Source organism: Canis lupus, chromosome 27 (assembly GCF_003254725.2).
Source record: "Canis lupus dingo isolate Sandy chromosome 27, ASM325472v2, whole genome shotgun sequence".
NCBI classification, from domain to species: Eukaryota; Metazoa; Chordata; class Mammalia; order Carnivora; family Canidae; genus Canis; species Canis lupus.
In genome coordinates, this window is record NC_064269.1 from 2,672,047 (window position 1) to 2,684,373 (window position 12,327).

The window sequence follows — 12,327 nt, forward strand, 5'->3', positions numbered from 1 at the left end:
CCGTCCACCACCAGATAAAAGGGTGGAAGCTGGGCTGGCCTGATAACTGGGCCCTCGAGCTCTCCCCGCCGGCCGCCTCTGTGCCTCTCTGCCTCTGTCCCGCCATGTCGTGCCGCTCCTTCCAGCTGGGCTCCAGGTGCGGCGGTCAGAGCTTCAGCTCGTGCTCGGCGGTGCTGCCCCGGATGGTCGCCCACCATGCAGTGAGCAAGGGGCCGTGCCGGCCCGGGGGCGGGGGGGGCCTCCGAGCCCTGGGCTGCCTGGGCTCCCGGAGCCTGTGCAACGTGGGCTTCGGGAGGCCCCGGGTGGCCTCCAGGTGCGGCCTGCCTAGCTTCGGGTACCGAGTGGGGGCCGTCTCCGGACCCTCGGCCTGCATCGCCCCCGTCACCATCAACGAGAGCCTGCTGGTCCCACTCGAGCTGGAGATCGACCCGGCTGTGCAGAGGGTGAAAAGGGACGAGAAGGAGCAGATCAAGTGCCTGAATAACCGCTTTGCATCCTTCATCAACAAGGTAACAGGGAGGCGCCACGCTCCGGGGCTGTGGGGGCAGAGAGCGCCTCGCGTCTGGTCCAGGGAGGCAGGGAGAGGCAACTGGGAAGCCGCGGTGATTGGCCTCTGCCGCACGGCATGACCACGAACCCTTGAAAGCCGCTTCGGTCGGGCTCAGCACTAGACATTTCTACCTGCTGGTTCTTGTCTTACTCTCTTGTCATCTCTCTCTGAACAACATCTGATGAAATCACCAGGGCTGCCTGAGGTCAGACTATAAGAGGAACTTCCAAAGCAATGATAGAGCCAAAAAGAAAAACCAATGAGGCAGAGGAGGCTCTAACGATAGGGCCGCCTTCTGAGTGCCTGAGCGGGGGCAAGACCCTTGGGTCTGGAGGCAGGGATGGGCCCCCTGACCCCACGCTTGCCTCCGGTGTAGGCCTGGTAGGAGGAGAAGATGGAGCACTCAGAGCTGGGAACACAGGGTCGCTGTCATCCAAGCCTTGAAAGGCACAGAAGTGACCGAGCAGACTTCAAGCAGGTGCCTTTGCACCTGTCCCGACAACCGGGGAGGCTCTTGGGATCAGGGGCTGAGCCGGTGTTTCTGCTGCCCCCAGCCCCGGGCGGAGGGCAAAGAATCCTGGGTCAGAAGTCAGGCGGCCTGAGCCCTGGCGTTGGCCCCACTCGTGCCGGCTCCCCGAGGCCCTGTGCCAACGCTGTCACTTCTCAGCCTCAGGGCGCTGGCCGCCCGCGGGGAAGGGCCGTGGCAATGGGGGAATCAAACGAGGTCATATACCTAAAAGTGTTCCAGAAAGAAACTTATTTTAGTAAATGAGAACTGTCCCACTTGCAGTTTTATCTTTTTTTTTAATATTTTATTTATTTATGCATGAGAGACACAGAGAGAGGGGCAGAGACACAGGGAAAGGGAGAAGCAGGCTCCATGCAGGGAGCCCCACGTGGGACTCGATCCCAGGTCCCCAGGATCAGGCCCTGAGCCGAAGGCGGCGCCAAACCGCTGAGCCACCGGGGCTGCCCACAGTTTTACCTTTAAAGCTCATTAGGTTCTGGGCCCTGATCATCAGCAACATCGCAGCACCTCGGGGGCGGCTCCGGACGTAGGGCCACATCGCTGGCCCCGCAGATTCCTCTCAAGGATCGGGCGCCGTGCTCCCTCCGCCAGCAGCTGATGGTGTGGCCGTGATGGGCTCACTCGGCTTCTCCCAATCTCGGGTTCTAAGCCCACAAAGGGAGAAGCCCGGCTGGCGGGAGCTCTCCCCGTTGCCGTGACAGGGACACATTTTGGACGCAGCCACACAGAGCGCAGCAGAGTCAGGGGAAAGGGCTTGGAGTCCTGGGACAAAGTCTTCGACCTGACCTCCCCTGAGTGTCCCTGGGCTGCGACCAAAGCAAGCCTGAACTCCCAGGCGTAGTGTCACCGGCTGACACCAGTATGAGGACTCACGAAGTGCTTCCCATACCCGATACCACGCAGGAGCCTTAGGAAGCCAAGCGAGGCTCCAAGGGACAGGATGTGTTGGCCAAGGTCGCAAGGCTCGTGGGAGGTCGGCAGGCAGCGCTGGAAGGTGGCCTCTGGGGCCAGTACTCCTTCCATGACAATGCGCGACCCCTGGGTGGAAAGTGGGGGTCTTAGGAAAGCTCCCCTGGGGCACGGGAGCTGTGGAGACACATCCTCAGGGGCCAGTCTATGCGGACAGCCTCATCTGAAAATTGCAGCTCGCTGGCGGCAGCGTGCCGGGAGCAAGAGCGCGCTGCCCACCCACCCGCCACCTCTTAGAGGCTCCCAGCCGTGGTCCCCAGCTCCCTGCTCTCCGGTGACATCCTGTGCTTGGCTGCAGGTCCGGTTCCTGGAGCAGAAGAACAAGCTGCTGGAGACCAAGTGGAACTTCATGCAGCAGCAGAGATGCTGCCAGAGTAACATAGAGCCCATCTTCGAGGCCTACATCTGCGCCCTTCGGAGGCAGCTGGACTGCGTGGCGGGCGATCGGGCCAGGCTAGAGTCGGAGCTCTGCAGCCTCCAGGACGCACTGGAAAGCTACAAGAAAAAGTGAGTGTGGCCCACTTTCACCCCTCCAAGGCACGTGCAACAGCCTGGGCCTCAGTTTCCCCACCTATGCAACGGGAGGCCTAAAACTTGGTTGATTAGGTGAGGCATCAGTGCAGCGGGATGACACAGGCACAGCGCCGGGGACACCACCCGTGGGGCAGAGCTCGCGGTAGAAGCTCTGAGGTTGTGTGTTTGTCTGCACCTCCCTTGCCCCACGCTCGCTCAGTCATCCCAACGTGGTACCCGTTCTTGCTCCCGCCTTTTCCAGCAGCCGGGGCTCCGCTCCACCACCCGCCCTGCTGTATCTTCCAACCATCCCCGTCCAGGTGCGGAACTATGTCTCATTCCCCAAACTCGCCCCCCAAACCCTCTTCCGTTCAAGCTTTTGCTCCCGCTGTCCCTTCCCCTGATAAGCCCCTCTCGGCTCCTCTCGGGACGGCACCCAAGCTGCCACCACAGCCCACGTTTCCTCTCACTCCCCAACATCCAGCTTCCAGACCCGGTGTCCACAGCTGGAAGCCATCACCCCTCCTCACCTTCAGGGCTCTACGTCCCCAGTTCTTGTGTTTAAGGTTCAGCTCCCGGCCTGACTCGCAGGAGAAGGTAGCCAGGAAATAGATGTCAACCAAGAGCAGGCTTCTAGGTCCAGTGCCTGCAAGAGGCTTGAGGCCCAGACACACTGCCTCATGGGTCCTAGGAGGGTGTCTCTGGGCCCAGGGTCCCCTGGGAGCACAGGTTGCTGGGGGAAGGTAGAGAGAGACACGTTTCCATTGACAAGAAGCAGGGCAAGTATGCTCAGAGCAATGGTTCCCAGGGGACGTGCATCAGCGGCATGGAGCCACGTGGCAGGCGCTTGAGCTGCAGGTGTCGGTCACATGCCTACTTGGTGCCAGACCCTGTGCTGAGCTGGCTCCTGCCCTCAAGATGTCCCCGTCGGGCACAGACCTCCACGCACACGATCCAACAGTGATGACGGGAGACAGGACGGAGGCGGAGAAGAAAGCCCAGACATTGAGAGTGCACACGGGGCCCAGGAGAGCTCCCCGGAGGAGGTGCCATTTGCTCGGGGCCATGATGAAATTTCATTCCAGTTGGGCCTTACAAAAGGGGAGTCCAAAGTAGATCCCAGTAAAGGGGAAGGGATGGGAGCAGGTGATAAGAGGGGCCAGAGTGCGCCAGGTGAGACCACTCAAGCGGAGCCCGACAGGAGAGGCACGGCAAGGCCGGCCCTTGCGGCAGGGGCGATGCCCTTCTCGGCGGGAGATGTGGTTTGCAGCTCACAAGGAGGACTTTGGGCTGGGAAGTGGCGGTGGGGGTAGAGGGATGAGACGAAGCGCCGTTTTGCCGGTCACGGCCAGCACTGGTGGCGTCCGCGTGCCGGACAGACACTAACCCGTGGCCCGTGTTGGCTCGCGGCAGCTCCGTGAGGCCGGACCGGGGTTATTCTCGTTCTGTACATGATGAAGCTGAGGCTCCCACAGGTCCCCGACCCGAGTCCCTTACCCAGAGTCACGTGGCTAGCACCTGACCAAGCTGGGATTCGCACCCGGACAGAAGGCTCCGGCTGCCGGGCCCACGCTGAGGCCGGAATAAGGAAGGACGGGCGTCGGGAAGCTCAGTGAGGCGTTTAATGGCTCCACATCCCTCGGCAGACTGAGTCATCCTGGCCACAGGGAACCCCTGGCCCTGGTTCCGCTGCCCAGGGCGACAGTGAGTGGGCGAGGAGCTCCCTCGGAGCCTGGAGGAGGTGGTCGGGCTGTCTCCACGGCTCGGTAAAGTGGGTAATTGCTACCTCTGCAAGTGAGCTGCAAGTGGAGGCCCGGCTCAGACCTCTCCTGGCGGGGAAGGACCGGGCGGGCTGGGACTCCAGGGTCTGCAGCCCGATCTGAGAACCACCCCGAGGAGAGACAGAGGTGCCAGCTGCAGGCAGCCAACTCCTCAACACCTTCCCAGAGCAAACAGCTGGATGAGATGGGCTTCCTGGGCAGCAAGGTGGAATGAAGGGGGCCTTAAGAAGGACTTCCCAGAAGATGACTAATCACAGGAACAGGCTACTGGGCGGCGGGGAGGGAGATAAGCACGCAAGGTGGCTACGGAGAGGCCATGGCGACAGTGCTCTGTCCTGAGCGGCTGGAGGGCCTGGAGGTGTCCAGTGACGACGGGGTCCTTAGGGCGCTAAGGCAGTGAGAGGCAGGATTCCCCTCCTCCCTCCCCCACCGGCCCTCCCTCAGGCTGGATACCAAGGCTGCTTCCAAACCCCAAGCCAGACTAGGATATTTCTTCCCGCCCATCCACCAGGTATGAAGAGGAGCTCTCCCTGCGGCCCTGCGCCGAGAATGAGTTTGTCGCCTTGAAGAAGGTGAGGGGGTCGGTCCCAGGGAGACAGAAGCCCCCCCAGCCGGCCCAGGTGGCCTCGCCACACTCAGCCCCTGACAGGGTCCACACGTGTCCGCAGCCCACCCCCCACCCCCCGACGGGGCCTCTCACCCCTCGGGGCCTAGGGCCAACCCCACTGACGCTGGGAAAGAGGAAAGCCAGCTTTCCCCCACTTCTTGCAGAAAGGCAGTGATTGACCCGCCTCCACTCCCGGCTCACGTGGTCCCGACCCGTTAGGGTCGTACGTACACCTGCCCTAGCGGTTGGAGATACAGCCCAGGCCAAATCAAAAATCAAACAGAAACTGGCTCGGACCACAAAAGAGGAAAACGATAGCACCGAGGTGCTCTCTGGCCCGTGCTTCACAAAGCGGACTCAGAGAAGCCGCAGTCAAGGCCCCTTCAAAACCAGCTCCATCAGAGCCTTCCCCATCAGGGTGCCAGGTTCAGGCACGGGGTCCTGGGCTGGGACCCCTCCCTCCATCCTTGGCTTTGTCGCCTTTCCACTTCCACGCAGGCCTGCACGTGGTCTCACACCCGCCACCGGCCTGCCTGGGAGGTGGCCCAGTGGGAAGAGGGGGTGGCCGTCTCGTGGTCCCCCGGCCCCAGGTTATGGTTGTCTCTGCTTGGCTGCAGGAGGTGGACACGGCCTTCCTGATAAAGGCTGACCTGGAGACCAACGCTGAGGCTCTGGTCCAGGAGATTGACTTCCTGAAAGGCCTGTACGAAGAGGTACCTGCAGCCCCACCGCCCACAGATGCTCAGTCAGGGGCCGGCTGGGTGGGCACGGTGGGGAGGGAGCGCTCCTGCCAGCGGGTGCTGTCCAGGGCAGGCGGCCCCAAAGGTGAGCCCCGGAAGAAATCGGCTCAAACAGCTGGTTCTCAGGCGGGGAGGCTCCCAGGAGTCACAGGGGCCAAGCCTCGGCTCTTGGGTCTGCATAACTAGAGGGGGGACGAGGAGTAGGTTGGTGACGGGAGGCTCGAGACAGCTACGCAAGGTGCCGTGCAAATCTGCTCTGGGAAGGCGAGAGCTGTCCCCTCCCGTCTCCATCCTCAAAATACTCCCGCCTTCCCACCTGCCGCCCCCCCCATCACCCCAGGAGATGTGCCTGCTCCAGTCTCAGATCTCCGAGACCTCCGTCATTGTGAAGATGGACAACAGCCGGGAGCTGGACGTGGATGGCATCATCGCCGAGATCAAGGCCCAGTATGACGACATCGCCAGCCGCAGCAAAGCCGAAGCTGAGGCCTGGTACCAGAGCCGGGTGAGGCCCCGGGCAGGACGGGGTGGGGACCCCAGCCCCCTGTCCCCCAGGGAGCGAGTGAGAGGGTGACGAGGGCTGCATTGCACCACAGCCATAGGGAACCCCATGAGCCTCGGGTCCTGTTGTTTCTGCCAGGCCCCAGGCCAGGTCCCCGCAGAGGGTGTGGGAGGGGACCCCACCGACAGCCCAGGCCTGTCATCAGGGCGCCGGGGCGTCCCAGCGCTCCCCACGCACAGACGCCCTGGAGGCCTTCCTCTAAGCAGCACTCAGGAGGCACTAATTGGCAATGGCTGCAAAGAGGGCCCTGGGCTTCGGGGCGTCGGGGAGGCTGTGGCGCAACGGTCGCTAATGGCAGGGCACCGAGCGGTCGTTAAGGCGGCCCCAGACTTAGGGAATCAGGTGCTTGCTGGGAGGGAGCTTGATACCCCCGAGGGCAACTTGATTTCACGACTAGTATCACCTCCGTGTCTCCCGCCCTGTCTGTGAAAGGCACCACGCATTCATTCGCTCCGTCATTTATTCATCCAACAACCGTTTGTCGAGCATCCGTCATATGCCACGCACCGTCCTAGGGCTGGATCCCAGCAGGTTACAGAACGGACGGCAAACCCTGCCTTCGGGTCACTTTCCTTTTAGAGGCAGGGGCAGCAGGGGAGGGCCCGGCGATAAACGGGGTGACTCAGTACCGTGGATGTGTGTGAGGCGGTGGCGTGTGCTTTGAAGAAAACCAATCAGCGTGAAGTGAAGGGAGTGGTTCGGGAATGAGGTTTTAAATAGGGCAGGCCAGGGAAGGACGGCCTTACTGGGGTGGCATGGATGGACCATGAGGATACTGAGAGTCACACCGTCCCTGCCCGCAAAGAGGCCACGGAAATAGACTGCCCACAGATGACACAGGGGTTTTCTGTTGCCGTCAGGGACACGGCTCCTTCCAGCTTTCTGCTCTGCCGTCCTTAACGTTGCCATAGTCCCCACGGTCGCCTCATGTCCCAATGAGGCTGCCATATTGCTAATCTCGCATGCTCGTTCCAGGTAGGAAGAAGAACACGGGGCAAAAGACACAGGCCAGCTGGGTTCTCCCCCACTCGAAACAGCTTTCCTGGAAGCCTTACCCACAGACCTCATTAATGCAAAAGCCAGGCCTCCCTTCTGAGGCTCGCTGCCACCCCAAACAGAAACAGAGCTCTTTGGAAGAAGAGGAGGGTGCACATTGGTTGGGCAGCTGTAGGCTTTGTCGCAGCAGCCGAATAACAAAAGAGCCCAAGGGAGTGATTTGTGCTTAATCACTTATTTTGCCTTCTCTGTGCAAAGGGCTCCCATCCATCATGGGCAGAAAACCTAAAGTCGGCTAATTTCTCGCATCTATAGGTGTGATCGATAAAACATGATTCAGAGATTGATTTAGGAGCTGCAATGGTTTATTTATTTATTTGATTTTATTTTATTTTTATTTTATTTATTTATTTATTTATTTATTTATTTATTTATTTATTTTTTTTGCTGCAATGGTTTAAAAAAAAAGTTAAGCCAGAGTAGGAAGTAACGTTGCATTCTGTTTTCAATGGTTTTGGAGGAGAATATCCGAAGGTTCTCACCCTGGTGAGGCCGATGCGGTTTGTCCTCACTCCCGGATCCGTTAGGCCTCGCAGGCCGAGCACAGAAACCCCTCCTAGGATCCAAGAGGGAAGGCTAAAGGGGAAGGAGCGCTCAGGAGACCCTGGGGCTCTGGGCGAGGGGGACGAAGAAGAGCCGCAGAACAGCTAAACAGAGAGAAGGAGAGCTAGGAGCGGCGTTTAATAAGTTTGAAGGTTCGGAGCTGGGGAAGGAAATAAGCAGCCGCCCAGGAAAGGACCCCCAAACTGACCAGAAATGCAAAGGGGCCGGGGAGCAGCCCAAGCGTGAGAATCCCGAGAGCCTGGGCGAGGCAGCCACGGGAGGAGAGACTCCCGACTGTGAGAAGGGGCGCTGCACTGCGGGGGCGGGGTCGGGTGCGGGTGCGGGGCCGGGCTCTGACCGCCGGCTCCCGGGGTCCCTGCAGTATGAGGAGCTGCGGCTGACAGCCGGGAACCACTGTGACAACCTCCGCAACCGCAAGAACGAGATCCTGGAGATGAACAAGCTGATCCAGCGGCTTCAGCAAGAGATTGAGGCCGTGAAAGCCCAGGTGAGGCCAGGAAGCCTGGTGGGAGGCCCCACCGCGCTGTCCCGGGGCGGCACCGTTCTCCCTGGGAGCGCGGGGAGGAGGGGATGGACGTCTGGCCCTCACTCCGGGGGGCGCAGGCCGTCGGTACAGAAGCTGGCCCACCGCAGGCAGGAGCGGCCTTGGGAGACAGCGAGGTCCCGACGGACCCTAAGCAACCTTTGGTCACAGGGGAAATAGCAAGGATGCTCCCCTAGGTGCGGGCACAGAAAAGGTGGTCGCCACGGCCCCTTCTAACCCAAAGACTCCAGTCCTGTGATCCTGAAAAATTCCAGGTGACTCCCAGGTGTCCATAAACACAGACCCACTCTGTTCTCCTAGGCTGGTGAAACCCAGCCAGACACTTGAAGTCTTAGCCCCAAGATCTCCTTGAAGTGTCACAGGTAGAGCTGGACCCACGTCCCTGGAGAAACCAGATGTCACGGCCCCAGGACGAGATGCACAGCAGCTTTGAAGCTGGCATGTCACCACGACTGAGAAGGAAATCCCCTTCCTCCTCCTATGTGTTCCCTTTACTGTCGACTCACTCCCACACTCACAAATCTGCCCACGCGGCCGGTTATGCCACCCAGCGGGTGTCCTATGCCTCAACTCAGCTCCGACACTATCTAACCGGAGAGAGGGTCAGATCCCACAGGGTCAGGGTCCCACACGACCGCCCCCACTTCAGATGCCCATGGCAGGTCCAGGTTGTCACCCGTGCTTCTGACCCATCAGAGGTTCCCGCGACCCCCTCTTCCAGTCGATTAATTTGCTGGAGTGGCTCACGGAACTCAGGGAAACAGTTCAGCCACTATTTAGCCATTTGTTATAAAAGGATATGATCAAGAATCCGGGTGGACGTCCGGATGGAAGAGAGGCATAGGGCGGGCTAGACGGGAAGGACACGGAACCTCGATGCCCCTCTCTGGGCACACGACCGTCCCAGCACCCCCACTTGTTCACCAACCTGGAAGCTCTGTGAATCCCATACTTTGGGGAATTTTGTAGAGGCCTCCTCTCTTGGGCATGACCAGTTATTAAGTCCATCTCCAGCTCCTTCCCTCTCTCTGGTCATGGGGCTGGGGGGCTGAAAATTCCAAGCTTCTGGGCATGGCTTGGTTGTTCTGGTGACCAGCCGCCCCCCAGGAGCCATGCGGGACTCACCCAGACTCACCTCATTGGAACAAAAGACACTGCTATCATCCACGAATCCCAAGGGATTTGAGAACTTTGTGTCAGAACCCAAGGTCCGAGACCAAATATCAAAACAAAAGATGCTCCTAATGCTCTTACCACTTGGGAGATTTGCAAGACTTTTAGGGTTCTGTGCCAGGAACTGGAGGCAGAGACCTATATATATATATATTTTTTTTTAATTATCTCCTAATGACCATGTTCTCCCCGTTTTTCTGAGAGTCAGCGTTGGGCTCCAGGGAGCCCCCAGTAATGCCCTTCTGTGCCCTTGCCCCCAGCGCTGCAAGCTGGAGGCCGCCGTGACGCAGGCAGAGCAGCAGGGCGAGGCGGCCCTCGGCGACGCCAAGTGCAAGCTGGCGGGGCTGGAGGCCGCCCTGCAGAAGGCCAAGCAGGACATGGCCTGCCTGCTCAAGGAGTACCAGGAGGTGATGAACTCCAAGCTGGGCCTGGACATCGAGATCGCCACCTACAGGCGGCTGCTGGAGGGCGAGGAGCACAGGTGAGGCCCGGCTGCCCATCACGGCCAGGTCCTCCCGCCCTCTGCTTCCTGGGGCTCCGCTTGCCCACCCCACGGTCAGGGGGAAGCCCCAAAGGGCACAGAATCCCCAGCGCCACCCCTTCACGCAGTGCAGGGCCGCAGCGGGGGCAGGAGGATGGGTGCCCCCCCCCCCTTCATCAGCCTTGCTCTCTCTGACGCGGTCTCCTTGTGTCTTCTTCCCCTCACTCCAGGCTGTGCGAGGGCATCGGGCCCGTGAATATCTGTGAGTAGATGAGCATTCCTGCGGGGGCTCTGGGGTCGTGGGGGCCGATCAACCCAACAAGGACAGGCCACACTGCCCGCTGCCCAGGCTGCGGGCAAGCCCCCCCCTCCCAAGGAGGAACTCTATCTGCCGGGAGCTCCTGGCCAGACGGAGAGGCTGTACTTCACTTTGGGGGGCAGAATCAGGAGCAGATATGCAGCAGGGCCTCAGTGCTTTGGGGTCTAGAAGCTGCTGGGAACCATCGTGACGAGGGGATGCCTCTCTGGAGAAAGCAGTTGGGAAGCAGGCTCAGACAAGTAGAAACAAGCGTGAAGCGGAAGCCGAGGCTTTGGGAGGAAGAGGACAGCTTCTAAGCACTTTTTGTGGCTAGAGTAGAAAGTCGGTGGCTGGCGTGGGGGTGTCCGTTGGCGAGTGGCAGCAGGCGGGGGGATGGCCTGGCTGAGACACCTCAGGGCAATGCCCTTAGAGCCACAGGCCGCAGGACCCTAAGCAGCCCTCCCTGTTCCCACAGCTGTGAGCAGCTCCAAAGGCGCGGTCCTCTACGAGCCATGCACGGTCAGCACACCCGTCCTGAGGACCGAATACTGCCCAGGGGCCCCTGGGGTCCTCAAGAGCAGCGGGGGCTGCAGCGTAGTGGGCTCCGGCGAAGTCTACATCCCCTGCGAGCCCCAAGGGGTACTGGGCTGCGTGAGCGGCAGGAGCCCCAGCACGAAGGTGGGCGCTGGGGGCAGCGCCTCCCCCCACAAGTGTTAGCACGGCCCCAGAGGCTGGAAGCCCAAGGACAGGCTTCCAGCCCGCAGCCTGGATGCCGTCCCCCAACCAGAGCTGAAGACAAGGATGTTTCCAAACCCCGCCTTCCTGTACCGACCGCAGGTTTCTCTGGGGTTTTCTGAGAGGCGCCCCTCGGGCATCTTCAGGAGTCACCTTTCACTTAGCTGTGCGCCACCCCGAGCCAGCCCCTGGGGGTGAAGGCATCAAAGCTCCGCTTTGTGGACCGTCCCCTGCAAGTTTCCCCACAGAGCCAGTCTCCCGGCCCCACACCCCTGCAGGCTCCCCGCCCCCTTACACTCTCATGCCCCCGAGAAAAGCGAACTCCTTTTAGCACCCAGCTAACACACGCGCCGCGGCGATCACCCGAATCCCACTCTGAGTTCCGGAGCCAGGTGCCCGCGTTTCAGGATCGCTCTAGACCTGTTAACGGCCCTCTCGGGTGGCACACGGAATCAAGAGGCGGTCTTTGGGCACTAGATTTCCCTGCTCAGGGCTGCGGAACTCACACTATGAAAATACATCTTTTTCCTGAGTCCCGTTGGCAGCTGACGGCCGGGAAATGCCAAAACAAAGGCAAGGGGATGTGGGGAACTTACTGGACGGAGAGACGGTCGAGAGCTGACACCCTTGGCCCAGCGGAATCAAGCCCCCGCCCCACCCTCTGTACATAGCCCTCCCCGGCCCCAGGCCAACCCCCCACCTCCTGCTCTGTCTCCTTTTAGAACCTCTTGCTTTTGGGCTGATGTGAACGGGTTTTCCTGGCTACAGTGATATGGGGCTGCCCAGAAACTGGGAGGCTTTGGCTCAGGGGCTGCACAGAAGGAGGTGTCGCCCTGACCCCGTCTCCCCAGAGGCCCCTAGCGTTGCATCCTGCCACCCACCCAGGGAGCCACCATCTCTGCCATGAGCCTCTGGGCTTCTCTGTTCCCAATAAACTGACTGTTCACAGACTGCAGGCATCAGGATTATTTCTTGCACCCCCACCTGATCTGTGGGGTGCAAGGAGGCTGAAGGGGAACCAATGAGCAGCTTTGGGACCTGGGAGCTGGGATGGGGGGGCTTGGGAGTGGAAACGAAGGTTATCATACAGATGGAAAAGCTACATATGGATGATTGGTAAGCAGCCTGTGGAATAAATGCGGATCCATACGATTTGCATTTAAAATCCACATATCACACCCCAATAGATTGCAAGACACTTGCCATGTTAAAAACCATGGCCTTG

General features: G+C 60.3%; 1 protein-coding gene across 1 annotated transcript; it reads left to right on the forward strand.

Moving 5' to 3' along the window:
- Positions 1-52: 52 nt before the first annotated feature.
- On the forward strand, positions 53-12,053 carry KRT82 (keratin 82). The gene is made up of 9 exons (XM_025458813.3): positions 53-509; positions 2,347-2,555; positions 4,854-4,914; positions 5,567-5,662; positions 6,030-6,194; positions 8,233-8,358; positions 9,849-10,069; positions 10,300-10,331; positions 10,843-12,053. Exons 1-9 carry the CDS (start codon positions 105-107, stop codon positions 11,082-11,084), a joined length of 1,557 nt encoding a protein of 518 aa, XP_025314598.1. The 5' UTR covers positions 53-104; the 3' UTR covers positions 11,085-12,053.
- The last annotated feature ends 274 nt before the right edge of the window (positions 12,054-12,327 follow it).

Coding starts and splice junctions, on each gene's coding strand:
- KRT82 (XM_025458813.3), top strand. CDS start 105: ATGTCGTGCCGCTCCTTCCAGCTGGGCTCCAGGTGCGGCGGTCAGAGC. Junction 4,915..5,566: donor AGTTTGTCGCCTTGAAGAAG/GTGAGGGGGTCG, acceptor GCTTGGCTGCAG/GAGGTGGACACGGCCTTCCT. Junction 8,359..9,848: donor TTGAGGCCGTGAAAGCCCAG/GTGAGGCCAGGA, acceptor CCTTGCCCCCAG/CGCTGCAAGCTGGAGGCCGC.